The sequence below is a fragment of the Rhineura floridana genome, chromosome 10 (assembly GCF_030035675.1).
Source record: "Rhineura floridana isolate rRhiFlo1 chromosome 10, rRhiFlo1.hap2, whole genome shotgun sequence".
NCBI classification, from domain to species: Eukaryota; Metazoa; Chordata; class Lepidosauria; order Squamata; family Rhineuridae; genus Rhineura; species Rhineura floridana.
In genome coordinates this window covers 84397652-84419698 of record NC_084489.1, presented here as the reverse complement: position 1 = coordinate 84419698, position 22047 = coordinate 84397652, and the positions used below count along the sequence as shown (strand labels likewise).

The window sequence follows — 22047 nt, the reverse complement described above, 5'->3', positions numbered from 1 at the left end:
GTGGAAATTTGGAGTCCAGTTGCAACTTGCCTCAATGGCTCATTTGGAGCATCACCTTGTAATTATTCATATCTGATCGTAGTCTGATTTCCCCCCTAGTGTACGTCTTGTTCTAACAGCTGAGAAATAATTATTTTTCACTGTGAAATGATGTGTCATGATTTGCTAATCCCTGCATTATGTTTTATAATACAAAAATAAAGAGCAAATTCAATTAAAATCTAATCAATGAAGTTGCTGGCAAAGCAGTTAAAGGGCAGATGATTAACAAACGAAGCATTCTTTAATTGCTTGGCAGCCCCCAGTTCCGCACCCTTAGCAAATAATGACACTGAGCTTACCTCTCCATTCAGGAAGCAATACAAGACAGCCACCACAAAGCCCTAGAAAATAGGAGAGGTGGAACAGAAAAGAACAGACACATAAGATTTTTATTTCATTGTCTTAATTTAAGGGGTGACATATTTCAATGTGTAGCTCCACCCTCACATCTCAAAAGCTAGAGAAGAGTAATAATAAAGGCATATTACATCCCAGTTGAATATTCCATTTAAACAAACAATTTCCAGACAAGAGAGAGAGAGAGAGAAATAGAATAAAGCAAAACTAGCTGCTTAATAAAGGCACAACAGGAGCTGTCTAGGGTTATAAGAAGACCTCTGTTGGATCAGACCAATAAGTCCTCATCATCTTGTTTCCCAGTGTCTGATGAGATGTCTCTGGGAAGCCCCCAAGCAGGGCATGAGTGCAACAGCCCTCTCTTCCTTGTGTTCCCCAGGAATTGCTATTCAGAGGTACACTGCCTCTGAAACTGGAGGATCCATTTAGTTATCATGGCTAATCATTGACAGACCTCCTCCATGACTTTCCCTCATCTCCTTTTATTTATTAAATTAATTAATTCCACTTATGAATCGCTTTCTGTACAGTTTTTAACAATAAAGCAATCTAAAGCATTGGCCGTCATCACATCTTACGGCAGAGATTGCCCTTCGTTAATTTTGCAGAAGAGGCTGTTTTTAATACAAGCCTGGTAAAGCGTCAACATATGCACAAATTAAACTTGTGTTTCTGGCTGTGAGTGTGTCTCATCAAGCAAACATTACAGGAAGGCAGGACTCGGCGTTGTTTCCTGGTCAATACACAGGGGGCACACTTGCCACAGTGTTGCATGGTCTGAAGGCACGTATTTTAGACTGTACAGTTTTGTGTGCAGTTTTGTATTGTGATATACTGTATTGTGTTATTTTTATTGTATTTTTAATGTTCACCGCCCAGAGAGCTGTTGCTAGTCAGGCGGTATATAAGCTTAATTAAATAAATAAATAAATAAATAAGGCCAGCTCCCTGCTGAAGCGAAGCAGGGTCAGGCCTGGTCAGTGCCTGGATGGGAGACCGCCTGGGAACCATACGTAAGCCGCCTTGGGTTTCATGAAAAAAGGAAGGTGGGGTATAAATGTATTAAATAAATAATAAAGAAATAAAAGTGAACCTTGGAAACATGGAACTGTTTCCAAATTTAAAATGTGAAGAGGACGATAGTCTGGTTCATCTTCCTTTTTGGCCTTCCTTCTAGTTCCACACACAGGCCCAACCCCTTCCTCCTACTCAGTCTACCAGCAGTACTGTACACTATTCAAACTGATTTTCTGGGACCCATCCAGAGGTTCTCCAGAAGAACGTCAGTAAAAGTCCAGAAGGAAGCTTCATCAACAGGTAGTCTGCCTCTTCCCTCCTTGGCAAAACTGAGCAGAAATTTCTCAGAAGAGATTTTTCAGAGGCCATTTCTGATCATTTGCTTCTTCAGCACTAACCACATCAGAAAATAGACGGCTGCTTGCTAAATCTGCCCCGCAGCCCTAGTTAAACCTATCAGGGGTCCTTATTTGGCCTATAAGGCCATTTTCCCCAAGCCATGCCTACCTGCTCTACACCTAATGTCACATAAATATAGGTTTGCATGGGCCACTGTGGGAGATATAAAATGGCATTTTGTAATAATGTGCAACTCTATTATGGCTGATGCAGCTGCATTTATCAGAAAAATACCCTCAAAAATTCATTTTTTAGAGGCACATCAAAGAAAGCTTCATTTTATTTAATGTGGTCTGATTTTGTTAAATATGTCAACAAAGAAGCCGAGGTCCCAGAACTGCCAACTACATAGTCAATGGAACTCTTCATAAGTAATTTATATAACCTTTGAATTTCAAGGTTTCAATGATTTTGAAGCTACCTGATGTCTCAGAATGATTTTGTGGGGAAAATGCAAAGAATAGTCTTGAGTTTTTGCAAGACAAAATTGGCTTTTAAATTTTTATATTTTTGAGTATTATTTCTTCCATTTGTTCTCTCTTTTACTTCCTTAATGTGTTGACCTGATCCTGTATCTTATTCAGATGCTAAAAGTGGTCTTCATTTATGTAGGGGCAAATACCTCTGCAAGACATCTAGATGTACATCCGAGGAGGTTAAGAGTGACATGTCCCATTTCCCCCATCCCTTAATTCTTGTCTCACACCCCTGATCTATATGGTTTATTGCTTTTGCAAACTGCTTGCACAGTACTGGAGTCTGAAAAAGATCTGTTCAAGAAATTGCAGACTTTCTGACCCTGTGTAGGATAAAAAGCTGGGAAGAAACTTGATTGTCTCAGCCGATGCTCGCAGTAGAAGTCAGGACAAGGCAATTTAATTAGTCAAAACAAACAGCATGAGCTCACACTAATAGGGGTGGCGGAAGCCTTCATGGCTGCATTCTCAGGCCAGCATGTAACAACTGCAAGGCCACAAAAGTTAGAAGTGTGAGATCTAAAGACGCTAACCCCTGGGAAAGATAAAAATCTCACAGGTATAGGTGCCACCTCTGCCCCTTCCCAGAGGGTCTTTCTTTGGGTATAAATAAAGGGCCCTCGATCTGGGCAGATAAGCATCCACACCGGCCTGAAGGGAAGAGCAGCACAGTGTAAATCCAAACAGGGCCATAAACGGGATCTCTCTGCCTGTTGCTGTCTGGGAGCTTCCAACAGGGGAAATGGAGAACGTGAGAGAAAAGCTGTGCTCATTAAGTGTATGTGCCTGCTTGTCACAGCCAATAGCTTTTGCTGCAATAAAGCACTAAATCTTCTTTCCTGACCAGTGTGTTTCATGGTCATTCAGATCCTGAACTTTCTTGCCTCAGGGAAGGGAAAAAACCCTTTGGCAAAACAATTTAATTATTTGTTTTGTTCTTGTTATTGGAAACTCAATAAAACCAATACACCCACCCACACATATATATATGTGTATGTGTGTGTGTCTGTTGTGGTGCAGGTAAAAGGCGTGTTTCCCTGCCAAAAGTGGGATTTGTAGACACTACTCACCAGCGGATTGGTGGCACCACTAAACCCTTTTGCCCTTGTCTGCACTGTTTGATTTCAAAACACCTTTGCAAAAGGAAATGGGATTTGCAAGCACCAGTGATCAACCTGCAACCTCCTGAGCCTTTGCCTCCATTGTTTGATTTCAGATTGCACGGGCAAAGGAAAATGCTTCACCTGATGTCATGGTTATGTCAAGGTGTTTGATAGGTAGGGTGCCCCGCCAACCTTTCAAAATGCTCTTCAGTGAATCTTCTGGCTGGATCTTGTTCTTCACCTCTTTGCAACATATTCTCTGCCATTTTTGGCAGTGGCCACTATTCCACCACCTACTCACAAGGACACTCTATCTGGTGCATTGTGGGAGATACAAGCGCTATTGTTGCTGATGCAGCTACAGCACAAGAACTTGAAGAATTTCAGCCTGAGATAAATTCCTTTCCTATTTTACCCCATCTGCTATTAATCTTCTGCAATGCACAGCTGCAAAGAGAGTGTTCTAGGAGACACCACATGGAGTGGGGCAACAATAAAGTTCAACTTGCTTTTGCTAGTGCTCCACATGCACTCCTGTCCTGCTTGTGGGCTTCCCATAGGCATCTGGTAGACCATTATGTGAAGTAAGATGCTGGACCAGATAGGCCTTTGGTCTGATCGAGCAGGCCTCTTTTGATGTTCTTAGAACGGGCTCCAGAATCCTCTGGAATGTGTTGTGATTCTGTGGCAGATGAGCTGATAAGGACATCTGAAAAGCCACTGCCCTACCATGTTACTAAGGCCATGAAACAGTGGCAGAAACAAAAGCAGGAAACCCCCAATGGCAAGGGCACCCTATGATCTCACTGATGTCTCGATGGGAATAGAAGCTGAGTATAAATGAAATATGATCATTCCTGCAAGATCCACTGATAAATTCCTGAAGTATTGCAGTGGTGGAAGCGGTGGGGAGTGCCTTACCTGGAAAGATCCCAGCACCAGTTCAAAGACGAGCTTCACTTCCACCAGCTCCTTCTTTGCTGCATCGGGGAAGAGGGCAAACACGGTGTAGTGGATCCCAAAGAGCGGGATCAGCAGCAAGGTGGATTTTGCAAGTCTCCTGAGACGAAGAAAAAAAAACAAGGTGGGATGGGTGCACAGGGTGGAGAGAATGCAAGAACCAGCTTGCAGGAAGACCTGAAGACTTAGAAGTTGACCTGCATGTGCAGTAGTAGAATCATATGATGGAGTTTTTTTGTATACGGTGCATCACACCAAATGTAAGATTGCTACATATCTGAATGCAAACAATCCTCTAGCAAAGACCTTCACACTGGGAGAACTTCACTCTGCTATTCTCGTGACCCTGGGGTCAGACTCCTTGTCTGCAGGGGATAAGGCCAGGGATTCAGAGCAGGAGAGGGAACTACCTTCAGGGCCAACTCCAGCAAACCTAACTAACTGGAAGCATTCCTGCAAGGAGAGGCCATGGTTTCAGAGCCCCTCCGGCCTAGGGACACTGCATTGCCCTCAGCTGATTGAGGATTACAGGCTCAGAAGTCGTACTGCACAGGAAACCTGTGGCTCTCTAGATGCTGTTGGTCTACAACACCCATGGTCCCTGCAACCAAAGTGAAACACTTTTTGTTTCTAAATATAGGTCATTTCCCAGCTCTCCCTTAATGCATGGCATTAGGGGATGAGGGTGGGTCACAGCACATCTTGCCTTCTGGCTGGCTTGAGGTGAAAATGGAATTGGCAAGCAGAGCATGTTTGTTGAGATATCGGCTAATGATTTCTTAAAAAAAAACACCAATGCTCGGAAGAAGTGAGAAGAGAGAGAGAGAGAGAGAAAGAGAGAAGGGATTAGATTGCCAAAACTGTGCCCACTTAAAAAATACTCCTATTCCAGCAGAGGCAAAAAGAATCCAAAACCATAACAAATAAGTTTGGGAACCTTTGGTTAAGCACTACTAATATCTGAAGGTGGAATGAAGCTTCCAGACCAGCCTTTCCCAACCAGTGTGCCTCCAGATGTTGCTGGACTACAATTCCCATCTTTCCTGACCATTGGCAATGCTGGCTGAGGCTGATGGGAGTTGTGGTCCAACAACATCTGGAGGCACACTGGTTGGGAAAGGCTGAATCTAGACACTAGGGATGGAAGGCTCTGTCAATTTTGGTTCTCTTAGGTCCTCATTGTTCCAGTCTTAAATGCAGCTCTCCATATTTCTACAGCAATCTAATTTTTTTTAAAAAAAAAATCCTCATGAACATTCTTTATTTTACTAATCAATTTTTTCTACGCAGTTTTTACTAATGCATACATTTTTGCATATGTTTTCTCTCAATGTAATTTTTTGTATGTTATTTTCACTAATAGCTTCATTTACATGCACACTTTCCCCTAAGATATGCGTTATTGCAAACGTTGGTTAGAGAACTGTATTGCAAAATTTGGATAAGTGTGATTTTATCACACACATTCAAGAGGCACCAGGACAGCCATCTGTCGGGAGTGCTTTGATTTGGATTCCTGCATTGCGCAGGGGGTTGGACTTGATGGCCTTATAGGCCGCTTCCAACTCTACTATTCTATGATTGTATGATTCTATTTGTATTGTGTATTTATTTGTATTAGTTGAATTGTGAAGGATGGCTGTGTTTTGGTTCTCACATTGTTTCAGAAAGTGTGAATTTGGTGATTTGGCTTGAAATGCGAATGGAATTTAATTTCTTCCCCATTCCTACTAGCCACTTAGCCCAAATTACATCCTTGAACCTCTGATAGCTTCATCCTAACATTAGATATCCATGCTCAGAGCACGTTTCCCACAATACCACTTAGACTGGGCAACAGCAAATGAGCCTCCTTTGGCACACTGTGCTCACCAGTACCACCATGGTGTTGTGTGGGCCCTTCACAATGTGACAGTGTTCTGCTCCAAGCAATGGCCACAGCACTGTGAGAGTTCTGGCCCAAATGGGAGACAGGGATGGGATCGGTTGGCTGGTGTTGATTCAAAAACAATCCATCTAACAGGCTGGTATCGATTCAAGTTTGTTCTTTTTCCACAAGCCACTGCTTTTATTGATTTGTTTTTTCCCCCTCAGGAAAACAATTGATATTAATATTGATTTTTAAAAGGAAATATAGATATTTTGAAAGGAAATGCTGACACATTGAACGAAATATCAAGAAAAATATCAACATTATCAATATTTTAGACGTGGAAAGATCCCTCAACATATCAAATTGATAATTTGTTTAGGGAAGTGCTATGTATAGCTATTTCTGAGAAGTTCACCCACCAATTGCAGACTGCTAGAAGTGAGGCTGACTCAATGGTCTTTGCTGCGATTTAGTGGCCCTTTGCATCTTATATGGCCTGACAGACACATGGATGGGTTATTCCCATGAAATATGACTTTATCTGGTACTCTCGATGGTTTGTGAGGTCCTTAATAATTTGAGAAGCAATATACCCTACCCCCCACTTCCCCCGATGCACACTAAGTTGAAACTGTTTAAGCTGTAATTATGCATTTTCCGAACCACTTCTTATGTATTGTACTGCATCAAATAGTTTTCTGACTTCTTTTTTTGTTATAAATGTATCTTATATAATAAATAAATAAATAAAACAGCTTCCGAAGATAGCTGCAGAAAATACATACATATCTACTTCACAATGATAGTGGATAAATGAATTAATGTAAAATTCGGTACCACATCTGAATTGGGAAGAATTCTAGTATATCCCTAATAGGATATGTGTGTCCTGGCCCAAGTTCAGGGTCCAGAAAAACAGAATTAGGCGAGGTAAACAAGGCAAAATCATGGTTTCATCAAGGCACGGAAAGTTGAACAAAGGTCCAGGCTCTGTTAAGTGAAAGCAAAATGGAGATGGACTACCTTCAAGTAGATCCTGACTTATGGCGAACCTATGAATAGGGTTTTCATGGTAAGCGGTATTCAGAGGTGGTTTTACCATTGCCTTCCTGTGAGGCTGAAAGGCAGTGACTGGCGCAAGGTCACCCAGTGAGCTTCATGGCTGTGTGGGGATTCGAACCCTGGTATCCCAGGTAGTAGTCCAACACTCTAACCACTACACAACACTGGCAAAGCAAGTCAAATTAAAGCAAGGAAGGAGTTCAGTATGCAAAAAGCTACAAGTGGAGCTCAAGTTGGAGACTTCAAAGGAGCAAGGCTGACATGTTGCTTCAGCAACAGTCATCCCAGGACTGAGCCTTAACAAGAGCTATGGCTCCATCACGGTGGTGAGTGCCATCTCCAGTGGGAAGCCTCTTCAGTTAGGGGCCAGTCTTGCCTCAATAGCCACTGACTCTGACAGAGCTTTTGATCTGGAATCTTCTAAGTCAGAGGAGGCCAACATGATCTGCTCAGGCCAGATTGATTGACTGATTGACCAATCGATCTAATCTATGAGAATGGGCTCCTCTTTGCACGGAGTCTCTGGGGCAGTGGAAACATCCAGGGCAGCCTCTGAGGGCTCCCCAAAGATGGACAGCAGGATTCTGGGGTCATAACAGACAGAAACTATTTGATGGGGAAGGAGTGGTGCCAACCGTAAGTACTTTGGAGCAGGGATCTGGCATATTTCAATGCTCATACTACTCCAAAAGGTTTCATATTTATTTAAGGGTACTACAAAATAACTAACTAGACGTTAATGCTGTATGTATGAATCCATCAGAAAACCAGCAGCGACATATTTAGCTCCTTGTCCGTGAATCTAGAAAAACTTCTTTTGTATTGTGACTAGGGATAGTGGAGAAAATTGATTCAGTTTGCATTTAAAGGCAAGCTTACCTAATCCACACTGCTCAAAAAGAATATATGAACTGAAACCCAGCTACCCTTTGGAATTCACATTTCTCCAAATTGTGCAACGTAGTTCTCCAGCCATGTAAATAAAATGCATATAAAGTGACTGTAAAAGTGCATATATTCGTGAAAAATATATTAGGGGGCATTGCTTTGTAAAAATGTGTATATTCGGCACACTGTGTATTAGGAGAAATTCACACTGAATCATAGAATTGTAGAGTTGGAAGGGGCCTATAAGGCCATCAAGTCCAACCCCCTGCTCAATGCAGGAATCCAAATCAAGACATTCCTGACAGATGGCTGTCCAACTGCCTCTTGAAGGCCTCCAGTGTCGGAGAGCCCACTACCTCTCTAGGTCATTGGTTCCATTGTCAGATGGCTCTAACAGTTAGGAAGCTTTTCCTGATGTTTAGTCGAAATCTGGCTTCCTGCAACCTGAGCCCATTATTCCGTGTCCTGCACTCTGGGACGATCAAGAAGAGATCCCGGCCCTCCTCTGTGTGGCAACCTTTCAGAGACTTGAAGAGTACTATCATTTCTCCTCTCAGTCTTCTCTTCTCAAGGCTAAACATGCCCAGTTATTTCAGTCAAATGGCTGATGTACTTTCATGAGGACTTAAAAAAAAAACCCCAACCCTGCAAATTCGCAAACTGATGTAGAAACGTTTAGAACAGAATTTAAGATAGGAAAAAAATGAGAACCTGAGATAAGCCAAAACTGACAGATTCGTTTATCCCTAGTTGGGATGCTACAATATGTTGTGTTTCTTCCATCTCAGCAGATGGGCTTCAGTCTTCCTTTGCAAAAGCCCCTCCCTTCCTGTTCTTTGGTGAAATCTGGGGCCGAGAATGAGCCTTTGCCAAGATGAGTGCCTTCTTCTATCCTGGCTGACTGCCTCTTCTGCTGAATTATTTGTGGTTTGGGGAGGGGTGGTGGTGGTCAACTAAGGACAACTTCCTTCCATGATTACTGCTTCATTTGTAAAAGGTCCTTAGCTAATGAATTATCTAAATGCTGGTCTAAAGTGAGACTTACCAATTCCCCTGATGAGGTCTGCTTACACTCTAAGAAAGCAGCCTCTGACACCATTATGACGCTGCCCTGATTGGGAACATCTTTCCATATGCTGATTTAATCAAAGCTCCTCAGAGAAGTGGCATCTTGAATTGGGAATGATAGGCTGCTGCAAACGTTTGGGAGGACGTCGGAGAAGGCAGAGGGGCCAGCGTGGCACAGGAGCAAGACCGTCAGACTAGGCTCGGGGAGGTTGTGGTTCAAATCCAGCCATGATGCTCAGGGGCTAAAAAATGCAGTCTTTCCGTCTGGCCCCTGGGACTCTGCCCAGACCAAGCCCCTCCCCCAGGCCATTCCTCATTAGCCCCACTCTGCGCCTTCCTGAAGCTCTTCTCCCTGGCTAAGATGCGCCCTTGAATTATGACTGCGCCTCTTGCGTGCCGGGGTGGAAGTGTGTGTGTGTGTGTCTTATTTTTGCATGACTGGAATGTAGCTTAATATACAAAAGTCACACATACGTTGCTCTGCCCACTTTTGCCTTTGGCCCCGCCCACCTACCGGGACATGGCCCCTGGAGCGTTCCCATGAGGGAATGTGGCCCTCAGGCTGAAAAAGGCTCCCACCCTTGTGGTAGAGGAAAGGATATTTTCCACTTCTAAGGAACGGAATGGCGATCCTGTGTCTTGAAGTATTCTGATGTTTCATATATAACTTCCTTTTCTGGTTCTTATTTATTTCACTCATGGACATCCTTTTGAGACATTTTTGTTGCTTAATTATGTTGCATAAATGTGGAATCATTAATATTACATAGGAATACAGGAAGCTGCCTTACATTGAGTCAGACCATTGGTTTATCTAGGGCAATATTGTCTACTCTGACTGGCAGCAGCTCTCCAGGGATTCAGGCAAGGGGCTCTCCCAGTCCCACCTGGAGATGCCCGGGATTGAAACTGGGACCTTCTGCATGCCAAACAGGTGCTCGACCAACCCTTCCCCAATTTTCTCTTTAGATCTGTGTCTGCCTACTCTGGAACCTAAAACCGGTGTTCAAGCTGGAAATAGCTGCACCACTGCTTATCCCCACAGGGCTGTCCTCAGTCTTTATGTTTCCCAACTGCAAAGGGCTCTTTCTTTCAATGTGCTTGTTTGAGAGGTGAGTAGAATGGCTTTGATGAAAGAGTTAAGAATCACTTTAATCCTTTGCTTCTTTATTTCTTTCCTGATGACCAACGGCTGAAAATTAAACTCTTTGATCGAAGAACAGGCTAACCCCTCTTGTTAGAGCTAGGAAGGTATTGGTGACATCTGCCAGTGAAAGTGATGAGACTTTAACCCCATTGTACCCTTGCAATTCATCACAGACAGCCAAGTGAATGTGGGGGCAAGGACTGATGCCCATTAAAGAGTGCCAGGCTGGAGAAGGGCAATAGGTTCCAAGACAGTTGAACGTGACATTAGGAAACGGACCTTTAGTGTAGCGGCACCTACCCTGTGGAATTCCCTCCCTTTGAATATTAGGCAGGCACCATCTCTGCTATCTTTTTGGCACCTATTGAAGATTTTCCTCTTTCAACAAGCCTTTTAGGTTGAGACCTATCCCAGTCTGCATCTGTGTCAGAATTGTTTAATATGTTGTTTAATAATGTTTGTAACCCTTTGGTAAGGTTGTTTTTAAAAATGTTTTTAATGCTGTTTTATTTTAATGTATTTTAAGATCTGTTTTTATGATGTTTTAAAGTGTTTTAGTGCTTTGTTTGCCGCCCTGGGCTCCTGCTGGGAGGAAGGGCGGGATACAAATAAAACAAATAAATAAATAATAAAATAAATGTGGCTGTTGGAAAGATGCTGGCGTGGCTGCTGCCTTCTGTCTTGTCTCTCTCCCTCTCCCTTCTAGCTCAAAATGAAGACACAGGTGAGCCAGAGGTGGTGGGATGGCAGCACCTGTGCAGCGTTACTCAAACGCAGCAGTTGCATAAAAGGCAGGGCACTGGAACATCGAGGAGAGGTCCCAAGGATATGGGAGAGAGAGTGTGAGCGCACGCAAAAGAAAATAGACAGATATTGGAAGGATTTATAGGACATGGACAGGCTGCAGAGCAAGGAAAATGAATCAGAAAAAGAGTCAGATTTCAAGGAGAGATAAGGTTGCAGGGAAGGGTAAGGACACGTGTCTGGGTTCATAAGTCCACTGGCGAGCCAAGAGGAAGAAAGAAAGAAATGCAACGGTGGGGGAAGGAAACGACTATGCAAGAGACAACTTTATGGGCTGTGGGTAGGCAGGGCTACACTATGGAAAACAGGCTAGCTGAAAGGTCCTGTGATGAGGTCTCACCAGGTGGTCTCTGGCAGGAAGGGACAACCTGAGGCTCTGAGGGAGCACAATTCTGACAGCAGGCACTGACATCTTTGGGGTGTACACACACTTCTTGCCAGCGATGAAACAGCTCTGCCAGCTCCTGGTCTGCTTCTGAGTCCAATTAAAAAGGCTGGGCTTGACTTCTAAAGCCAGTAGTGTATACTGGTTGCTCCTTTGGGAAGGACCGCTCCTATGGGTAGGTAGATAGGATGTTGACTGCTCTTATGGACCCCTCACTGTGATGCCATGCCAGACACGAGGTTGGCAAGGCTGCACTTCACATGACACGCAACAGTGTTCTGACACCATTAAGTACACACACACACACATGCACACACAGAGAATATATGCAAAGCTGCGTTGAGAAGGTAGCTATTATACCAAAGAAGTGGTGTTTACAAGGGTAACTGTATGTTCCTGGAGAATAAAGGTTTTTGGGAGGAATCTGGAGTAGCAAAATGGCATATGGGGAAGGGGTTAAGCAAACTCCTGTCCTCAGCTGCTTCTCCACTCCAAATTCCATCCTCCAGAAATGACTTTAAAAATACATTTGGGGACACCATTGCTAATGCAACAAGTAGTGAACTATTCAATCAACTCATCTTCATGATAACTGATGAAATCAAGCCCCTCCTTCTCCAACATGAACTGCCTTCAGTGAGCCCACCTGTTCCTCACTATTCCTGGAAGCAAGACTCTGGAGCAGGACTGCATAACGGCAGCTTGACAAGCAAACTCTTGATTAGCGCGGCAGCTCCCTGAAGCCCTTGCTTCAGGAGTTGCCAGTTAATTCCAAGAGCTGTTTGTGCTAATATCTGCAGGTGTGATGGCTCCAGATCAGCCTGACAGTTTTAACCAAATGACTGGACCCAGTTTCTGAACCGAAGCACTTTCATTTTTGCTTCCCAGAAACTTGTTAGCAGGCTGAAGGAGTGAAAGTTACATTGGCCACAGTGTCCTTTGCCTGGGCAGCCAACAAAATTGGGGAATGGTTTGTGAAAGCCGACACCATAAGAACAACCTTAAGAGCCAAAAGGTCCATCCAGCACAGTGAAATGAACCTGCCTTAAACCAAGTCAGAACATTGGTCCATTCTAGTCTAGTATTGTTGACAATGGCTGGCAATGGCCCTATAGGGTTACAGACAGGGAGTCTCTCCCAGCCCTATCTGGAGATGCCAGGAATTGAACCTGGAACCTCCTGCATACCACGCATAGGCTATACCACTAACCACAGCCCTTCAGCATATTAGGATCATAGGAGGGTGCCTTATACCAGGTCAGACCAGTGGTCTATCTAGCTCAGTATTGGGACTGGCAGCAGCTCTCCAGTATTTCAGACAGTAGACATTCCCAGCCCTTCCTCGAGATCCCATGGACTGGTACTTGTAGAGACATCCAAGCTAGTGGTCATCGCTACAGTCTTCTTGCAGTGAGACCAAAAAATTAACAACGGAACTTTAAGGCTGTGTTTGTACCTCCCTTTTTTAGACAATGACTTAAAGTCTTGGGTAAGGCATTTCACTCCCCTAATGGTCTGCAGGTGGGGGTAATTGAAATCTCAACTGTTGCTCCTCTGTGCTACATCCCTGCGCCTTGCCATCATCTCCTCTTGAGCAGTTCTTTTGGAAGTGACCTTGGCTTGGCTTCTCATTGTCGGATTCAGCTCTTCTCTCAAATTAAGGATCATGAGCTGGACCTCTCCCTTGGGAGGGCTGACCCAGGCAGCGCCATCTCTCCCATTACCTGCCCCTCCAGATGCTTTGATCCTCCCAGGAGACGTAGCACCTTCCACAACACATAATGATTTGTTTGTGTATAGACTATTTGAGGTACCCTGTGACATTCTGGAGGATGACAGACCACGATCACCCATGTGATTAAAGCAAGGTAAAGAACCCCTATCAGGACATTTTCCAGGCCACACACCCCTTTGAACCCTCCTCGGGTGTTTGTGCCTGGCTGGAAGGCATCCTTGAATGCAGATCATCCGTCTTGATTGCCTGGATGGACGACAGAGGGGTGTGTGTGACAGTGTGCAGAAACTAGCCTACTGTACAAAGGGAAATTTAACATTAGTTGCCCTGTCCAATTTGTCTCTCATCACAACCGCCACTGGCATGTGACCCCCAGAAGGTTATCCAGAGGGGACAGAGGCCCTCGGGCTCACAAAGGTTCCCCACCCTATATTAAACTGAGGGCCAAACTAGACATGATGTAATTTGCCCTTGTGTGGCTAATTAAAGAAATATCTATCTATCTAGTGTGGTGTAGTGGTTAAGGTGCTGGACTACAACCTGGGAGATCAGGGTTTGAATCCCCACACAGCTATGAAGCTCGCTGGGTGACCTTGGGCCAGTCACTGCCTCTCAGCCTCAGAGGGAGGCAATGGTAAACCCCCTCTGAATACCGCTTACCATGAAAACCCTATTCGTAGGGTCGCCATAAGTCAGAATTGACTTAAAGGCAGTCCATTTCATTTTCAAGCATGATTGCATGAGAGTAAATCCCATTGAACTCAATAAGCATGCAAATGATCAAACTTTCCCTCCACTCCTCCTCCCTCCCATCACCTCCCTTTTGCCTCTTCCCTCCCCCTTCCTTCACCCCTTCCCCCTTCCCTTCCAAGCCCCTCCTTCCCCTCCCCTCCCCTCTGTCCTCCCCCATGGTTAGTTTTACCTATCCTAGGACTATGACCTGGGAGACCAGGGTTCAAATCCCCACACAGCCATGAAGCTCACTGGGTGACCTTGGGCCAGTCAATGCCTCTCAGCTTCAGAGGGGCAATGGTAAACCCCCTCTGAATACCACTTACCATGAAAACCCTATTCAAAGGGTCGCCATAAGTCGGAATCAACTTGAAGGCAGTCCATTTCATTGTTTTCATTTATATATATATATACACACACATGCATAAACAGCTGGTGCATTGGAGCGTGGAGTAGATCAGAAGAATGGGGTGTGGGTGAGGGGGGCTTTAACCCTTTGTCTCCACCTGCTATTCACAATAAGAGGAAAGTTTTCACTGGTGTTAGTGGGAGTTTTCTTCTCATTGTGAATAGCAGGCATTGCCCCCCTTCCATTTCGACTGAGACTTCTTCACATACTATAAAATTCGCTCCGACAAGAGGCAATGATGGTTCCCAACCTGGATGGCTTTAAATGAGGATTAGGCAGATTCATGGCGGATAAGGCTAACAATGGCAACTAGCCATGATATTTCATTTGTTTATTTTATTTATTATTTAATTTATATCCCGCCCTTCCTCCCAGCAGGAGCCCTGTGCTATCTGTGCTCTGACTCCACCGTCTGAGGCAAGATGCTTCTGAATACCTGTTGCTGGAAGCTGCAGGAGGGGAAAGTCCTCCTTGCAGGCTTCCCATGAGCATCTGGTGGGCCAGTGTGAGAACAGGATGCTGTACTAGATAGGCCACTGGCTTGACCCAGCAGGCTGTTCTTATGTTCTTGTGGAAAGGTCACAGTGACCTTAGCCCAGTAGGCCCTTCTTTCAGCCTAACCTACCTCACAGGGTTGTTGTGAGGATAAAGTGGAGAGGGGAAGAACCATGTACACTACCTTGGGCTCCTTGGAGGAAAAGTGGGATATAAATATTAACAATAAATGCATGAATGTAGCTTAGCCCCCCTCCGAAGAAACATCCTACCAGGAGCTGTGAAGTAAAATCAGACTTACGAATACTGGCTCGTATCATTTCGTCCGACATCTGGAGAGTGAAGTTTCTGAACCAGGATCCGGATAATGCAAATGAAGAGAACAAAATTTATCTGTGTGGGAAAGAAAGGAAGGAAACATATTTTTTTTTGTAAAAAAAGAGGTGCATATTCCCTTTCTGCCAAACAGAATCTATAAATACCACCAAACCACCCTGGGGATGAACGTTGATACTGGGTTAGCCCTGTCATCTGTATTATCTTGCCAAGTAAAATTTTTGCCATGCTGTATGTACAGATGTGTGAGAAAATGCATGGTAAAACAGTCATGTGTATGAGCTTATAAAACGACACTGTTTCAGAAGGATGCTATTGCCCACCACAACATTTTTTGCTCCCCTGGGTTACCATAGTTAAAAGACAACAAAGATAAAACAACGCTCAGAGAGTGACAAGGTGAAAGCAAGACAGGACGGCAGCCATCTTGGGCCTGACATCGGCCTGCTTGGAACTTTTGTGTTATAACATCCCAAGTATGATGATGTCAAGCCCACAGAGCACAGCTATGCACGTGTCGACGGCAGGACAGGTCAAGAGCCTTTTCGGTTAGTCGGGAAGAACAGAAGTCGGAGGCGACGGCGAGGTATGGTTTAGCACAGTGCACCACCATGGCCTAATGTTAGTGCCCTGAAGCCAGAGAATGAGTAAAAGCGCGTTGTGAGTTGCTTTGGAATTCACACCCTCTGAGAAGGCTTGCTCTTTCTACATACTGGGGAAACATACGTGCTGTAGAGTCATCTTTCCTATAATTTCCAGTAGCTGTGTTAGTCTCTTGCAGCAAAACCGACAAGGAAACTTGTAGCACCTTAAAGACTACGAGGATGATTATGGCCCAAGCTTGTGTGGACTACACTCTACTTCATCAGATGCATGAAGTGTTATCCTGATATACACTTAGGGTGGTATTCAATGCTAAAGAATACACCTGTTGAAGTTAACAGACATGACTAACAAGTTCATTCATTGCAAAGGATCTACTCTGGGTAGGATTTAGCTGAATACAATCCATTGTTGTTGGGTTTTCTTGGGGGCAGAGGAAATCACGAACTATGAAGTCAGAGGGAACTGATATACAGAACACTACAGGCAGTGATAAGGACCTAATTAACAGTGGTAATTCATAAAACAGTTGTTGATAGCAGACATCTTAGCATTGGTAAACCAATTAACACATATAATGTGCCACAAATCCTTGCAGTCCGCCAGTGATAGCTTTACACTTCTTGGATGTACTGTAATTCAGCAGTTTTGTGTTTTATTTATTTATTTCTTATTTAATTTATATCCTGCCCTTCCTCCCAGCAGGAGCCCAGGGGGGCAAACAAAAGCACTAAAAACACTTTAAAACATCATAAAAACAGACTTTACAATACGTTAAAACAAAACACCTTTAAAAACATTTTTTTTAAAAAAGCTTTGAAGACAGCTTAAAAAAGAAAAAAAGGTTAAAAACATGTTTGTTTTTTAAAAAAGTTTTACAAACATATTACAAAGCAATTCCAACACAGACTGGGATAAGGTCTACTCAAAAGGCTTGTTGAAAGAGGAAGGTCTTCAACAGGCGCCAAAAAGATAACAGAGATGGCGCCTGTCTAATATTTAAGGGGAGGGAATTCCACAGGGATTTTAGTCTTCCTTTGTTCCAGGATGGCCACTCTAAGGTCACTTTCAGTTAGTATCCTGAGGGTCTGAAATACTTCCTCACAGCCTTTTGAATATTGCCATTTTTGGATGTCAGATTTGTGCTCATTTATTCTATTGGAATAAAATAATATTTTATTAGGTACTTATCACCACCTATACTTTTCGGCATTTCATTTTGTTCTGACATCAACATTTACAAGTCCTCCCCCAACCCTAAAGACCCGCAACTCAGGACAACACTTCGTGCATCTGGTGAAGTGGTCTGTATTCCTCAAAAGCTTATGCTGGAGGATTATGATGTTCGTTTTTTGTTAAGTCTCATTTCTGCTTGTCTTGTTAAGTAAGCTTGACTTCTGGGGTCTTGAGCGGCACCAGGAAAAAGATCCTGAATTCAGCCACAGGGCTTGCCCTTCACTTTCCCAGTAATGCTATGGCAAAAAATAGCCATTCCTAGCTGCAGGCAGGCATCGCTCACTTCCTTCCCTTAAAGGGAAGACAGCAGTAGTGGGGAGCATAGCAAGGCACTGGCCCTAACCTGACCTCCTGACAGCTGAGTTGCTGCTGCTTATGGGAGGCAGAGGGATGAGGCAGTGGGGAGGTTGGCATGGTGTAAATTGCACTGGCAGGAGCACCAAATTGGCTCTGATGGTGTGTTTGCATCACACTGACCTCCCTGCTACCTCCTCCTTCCCCCTCTTGGTAAGCAGCAGCAACTCAGTTATCAGGAAGTAAAATAGGTGCCAATGCCTTGCCATCCACTACTGGATGAGCATCACTCATATCCCGCCCTCCCACAATTTCTGCCTGATGTTCTTGGAAAAAGAGAGACCCCCATCCCTCCCGCTCTACCACCCCATAGGCAGGCAAATCAAAATACTAATTTTTACTTTGGCATAAGAGCAATGCAGGAAACAGGTTGTTCCTTTACTATAGGTAGACTGTACATTCATCATTTTGTTGTTGTTGAGTTTTAGTAATTAATTAAAACTAATGCAAAAGAGGGGACATGTGTTTTAGGTATGTACTGATAGTTGTACATATTTCTTCTTTAGGATCCCTGGAAGAATTCATCCTATTTTTTTCAGGCACAGATTTGCTGTTGATAAGGAAAAAAACTACTATCAACAGGAAGCAAAGAGGATTCAGGAATAAATGCAGGGAATAAATCTCAGTTGGAATTTCAGGGAAACAGGACCTGGGGACATGTCTAATCTCAAAGTCTAGCAGAAATCCTGTTTTACAGCATCTTGGCACCCCACCAAAGAATGCAAAATTCTGTCTTTAAGGCAGTGGCTCAGCCTGTGCAGACCCTGAACTCTGAACACAGATGCAATAACCAGTGGCAGCTGCAGTGGAATCTGCTCCAGGTTTTAGTCCGAACTTTCAAGCTGTCGAAGGTGCTTCAGATGAAACCCAGAGCAGATTCCATTGCCCCACTGACATGGAGCTGTCCCTGGCAATAACTATCCCCACAAACAGCAGAACAATGTAAAGTGAAGGAACTGGATACATCCGACACAAAAGGGACAAAAGCATTTAGTTAAACATGTAACTAAACTGGATTCCAAGTTAACTGTTTACAAAGCTGGACATAAGACATTTGGTGGCCCAGCTGACCTCAACAGTGCTTGGATATACAGCTTTGGTTCATACATATATGAATGCATGCCCATCATGCAATTCCTCAGCAACTGCTGAGACACACATGACTGTGTGAGGTGACCCCCATTAAAAAAAAACACTGACATGAGGGATATTGTATATATCAGGTGTAGCTAACATGGTGCCCTCTAGAGGTTGTTGGACTACAACTCCAATCCTCCTCGACCATTGGCCATGCTGGTTGGGGCTGATGGGCACTGGAATTCAACAATCTCAAGAGGGCACCATACTGACTACCCCTGACCAGGTGGAAGATTTGCCCTCAAAACCAGCCTTCAACGTCCCTGTCCCTTCCGGAGTTCCAGGACCAGAGGCACCCGTGATGCCAGAGCCTATCTAGCTTGAGGAGGTCACGTTGCCTTCCAAGGCCTCCAGCTTGCAGGCCAGAGTGGAACCCTGGTGTCCCCCATGCCACTGCAGTCAATGGCTCCTGAAACTGGCCAATCCCCTTTATGGGTAGAGGCTCTAGTCCTCAGAAAGGAAGCAGAAGCTCCATAGCCCAGAGGAAGTGACGGTCCTATTTAAGGCTTGTTGGAGGAATACTTAAGCCTGCCTTGTCTGATGTCTAGGCTCCATTCGGGAGCTATCTAGGTTACTACCCACTTTACTTTTTTGGACCTCAGCCTCGCTTTGCCCAACACTTTGCTTATCCAGACCTACCCTCTGCTTTGCTTGACTGACCTTGCCAGAACCCTGACCTCAGCTTGTTTGACTTTGCCCTGCTTGAACCTGAACTCTATTTGACCTGATGTTGCTTAATGGATCCTGAACTGGGACTAGTGCTACATGCCCCTTGCATGCCTGGCATTTGTGCCTAGCACATGCACCCACGTGGGCTAGATCCCGCTCCGCTACTTGCAACCACTGCCTGGTTCACAACACAGGCATGAACTGGACTTCTGAAAGGTGTGCATTAGAACTGATAAGAGTTATTCCAGTTCTCTTCCGGCTAGGCAAAACACTCCCTAGCCAACTCCTTTCTTTGTTGTTGTTATATGCCTTCAAGTCGATTACGACTTATGGCGACCCTATGAATCAGCGACCTCCAAGAACATCTGTCACAACTCCTTTCTACATTCCAATAAAAGACCACTGGATTATTTATCATCATCATCATTATCAGGGGCAGCTGATGGGTCCATGTCAGGAGGGCAGTGGAATCTGCGGTGGGTTTTAGTCCAAACTTGCTGAAGCACCTTGGACAGCTCCCTGAAAGTTCAAGCTAAAATCCAGTGAAGATTCCATTGCCCCACTGACATGCAGCCACCAGCTGCCACTCTAATCATCATGTATATCATTAGTATTAGTATTTTGCACAGGACCCAGAAGCAACAGCAAAGCATGAGGAGGCTAGCGAAAGCAGGCTTTTACCAGTGGCGAAAAAGAAATGTGGATACATTACCAATATAGAAACCAAAATGGGAGCCCTGATGATCCACCAAAAGGGAGATTCGATTAAGTCCCAACAACTGTAAAAAAAAATATGAATAGATCAAGAGCTGCATCTTCTTAGGCACAGAGGAGGTAGTTGAGGAAGATATGTGTCAATTCCAAACAATGTCGAAACAAGACTCCTGAATCTTGCAGGGGCACATGAAGGTTCATGAGCTGGGACTAGGGCTCAGTGGCAGAAGCACATGCTTTGCACCTGGCATCTCTGTGAAAGCACCTTAGGTAGCACAGCCCAGAAAGGCCTGAGACTGTGGGAAACCACTGTCAATTTGGATAGTCAATGGCTGGGCTAAATGGACCCAGCGATCTGACTCTGAATAAGCCAGCTTGATATGTTCATGCTCCATATGAATGATAACCGGCTCTAGATGGCTTCCCAACTGCTGCACAATTTAGGGAAAAAGAAAAACAGAGGACGCTGCGATAGACTGAGTGCGACCATTGCCCCGTATCACCTACATCATCATCACCATCACCACCATTATTTAAAATTATATCCTGCCCTTACTCCCAGAAGGAGCCCAGGGTGGCAAACAAAGTCACTAAAAGCACTCTAAGCCATTTTAAAAACAAAAGACATCCAGGGCTGGGTGGAGAACCTCAGGACTGCGGGCCAAAAGTGGCTCTTCAGGCCTCTTTATCTGGCCCTCAGGACTCTCTCTAAGCCACACCCCACCCTTAGCTCATGCCCTCTCGCTGGAATATGAGAACACCTCTCGTTTGCCTGTATGGAGAAGAGTGGCGCATGTGCTTTCTGTGGCAAACTCTGATCTTTGTATGGCTGGAATGTAGCCACTGAACAGTGGTAAAGGTCACATCCACTGCTCCACCCCCTTTTGTCTCTGGCTCCGCCCACCAATGGCATGTGGCCCCCGGAAGGTTCCCCATGATGGAATGGGGCCCTTTGGCTGAAAAAAGGTTCTCCACCCCTGGCCTACATTGCCTGGCAGCAGCTGCCCCCATAAGGTTTCAGACAGGGATCTTTCCCACCAATCCTAGCTGGAGATTGAACCTGGGGCCTTCTGCATGCAGAGCAAGTGTTCTACCATTGAACCATAGCCTTCTACAAGTAGCAGTAAACAAGCTTCCCTTCCGAGGTGCTTGCTATTGCTGATCTTCTCCTTGAGGAACCCGATAGGTTTCTGAAGAACCCAATCGACAACCAATGACTTAGCAGTAGGAGTAGCTGGCACACATGAGAACAACAGGTGCAGGACAGGCCTTGTGGCATGCACAGCTCTGGTCTCTAACTACCGCTGCCTGCCTCCCTAGACCAAAACCTGCCACCTGGAGTTGCTGCCTCACTCCGTGTAATGGTACGGCTGGCCCTAATAATGTTCAAGGTAGAAGCCAGGCTCAGAGACTGACAGCTACTGAAGTTGCCAGGTTCTTTTGGAAAAATATTGAATGAGCATCTCTTCAATACAGGTAGAAAACAAGCACCTGAACCTCTGCTTATGACTGCACGGAGAGTCAGTCCTCTTGTTTCCTCCGCCGACGCAGTTAAGCCCAGTGTTACCACTGATGGAGTCCTCCTAATCATTCCAAAATTGTCTCCTGATTTGAAACCTGGTATTAGGAAAATTCTAACGCGATTTTGCCCACTTACCCAACATCATCAAAGTGGATCCTAGTGATGGTCCAAGCAGAGATAAACAGGGTTGGTGCACCTGCCAAGTGAGGATCAGATTTCAATTAGATTTTAAAATTGTATGCTGCAAAAGCTGGGCAGCAAGCAACTCACAGTGTACAGACAAGTTACACCACAACCCCCCCAACACACGCCCAACAATAGGGTTGTTTCAAAATTTCACAACGTTCTAGTTTTGATGTCACAATTGCATTTCTGAGAGTCTGATCCTCTGTGCACACATTCTCACAGTAGGTCCATAGCTCTGCCTGTTATCAAAGGGAATGAGACAGCCTCTTTCTGTGAGTGCAGTGCCTGACTACTGCGTGTTAGTGTATGATCCTGAGTCAGTGCAAGAATCTGCAAAG

At 44.7% G+C, this 22047-nt stretch overlaps 1 protein-coding gene across 1 annotated transcript in view; it reads right to left on the bottom strand.

Moving 5' to 3' along the window:
- The window catches only part of LOC133365212 (vasoactive intestinal polypeptide receptor-like), a 150612-nt gene that overhangs the window by 3529 nt on the left and 125036 nt on the right, over positions 1–22047 (bottom strand). The window contains exons 8-12 of the mRNA XM_061586768.1: positions 21659–21719; positions 20000–20066; positions 15254–15345; positions 4316–4454; positions 342–383 (exon numbers count right to left, since the gene is read on the bottom strand). Of these exons, the coding sequence (XP_061442752.1) occupies positions 342–383; positions 4316–4454; positions 15254–15345; positions 20000–20066; positions 21659–21719 (401 nt within the window). The remainder of the gene's footprint in view (positions 1–341; positions 384–4315; positions 4455–15253; positions 15346–19999; positions 20067–21658; positions 21720–22047) is intronic.